At 51.3% G+C, this 741-nt stretch overlaps 1 protein-coding gene across 1 annotated transcript; it reads right to left on the bottom strand.

The window, feature by feature from the left end:
* Positions 1–460: 460 nt before the first annotated feature.
* On the bottom strand, positions 461–685 carry EMH_0076770 (uncharacterized protein; the record flags this gene model as incomplete). Its single annotated transcript, XM_013499759.1, has 1 exon — positions 461–685. One exon carries the CDS (start codon positions 683–685, stop codon positions 461–463), a length of 225 nt encoding a protein of 74 aa, XP_013355213.1.
* Between the last annotated feature and the right edge of the window lie 56 nt (positions 686–741).

Below are 741 nucleotides of genomic sequence, written 5' to 3' on the forward strand. Positions count from 1 at the left end.
GGTACTCCGCTGGTGATGGATGCTTGGGCGCGTGTAGGGGGAGAGTTTTTGTCTGTTTTGTCTGTTGTCTCCGTCGATGGTTTTTTCTTTTCTTTTGGGGGCCTCAGAATACCCTCCTTCACACACAAACACCTAGACTCCAGGCAGCTACCCTTCGGCACACCATACCCAGGTAACGAGGGTTTAGGGTTTAGGGTTTAGAAGGGTTTAGGGTTTAGAAGGGTTTAGAAGGGTTTAGAAGGGTTTAGGGTTTAGAAGGGTTTAGGGTTTGGGGTTTGGAAGGGTTTGGGAGGGTTTAGGGTTTTCGGATGGTTTAGGAGGGTTTAGAAGGGTTTAGAGGGGTTTACGAGGGTTTATGGTTTTTGGAGGGTTTAGGAGGATTTAGGGTTTAGGAGGGTTCTAGGGTTTACATGTCGGGCTTCAGTGGCTTGAGAAGCGTTTAGGGTTTAGGGTTTAGGGTTTATCGGTAGACAGGAGCTGCTGCTGCTGCTGCTGCATCTGCTGCTGCATCTGCTGCTGCTGCTGCTGCATCTGCATCTGCTGCTGCTGCATCTGCTGCTGCTGCTGCTGCTGCTGCTTCTGCTGCTTCTGCTGCTTCTGCTTCTGCTGCTGCTGCTGCTGCTGCTGCATCTGCTGCTGCTGCTGCTGCTGCTGCTGCTGCTGCTGCTGTTTGGTGTACAGGCATGGCTCACTTATTATTTTTGGTGTCTTTGGGTCCCCACGTAGTTTCTGATGAGGGTT

Source organism: Eimeria mitis, genomic scaffold (genome assembly GCF_000499745.2).
Source record: "Eimeria mitis Houghton genomic scaffold, Emh_scaff4638, whole genome shotgun sequence".
Classification (NCBI taxonomy): Eukaryota; Apicomplexa; class Conoidasida; order Eucoccidiorida; family Eimeriidae; genus Eimeria; species Eimeria mitis.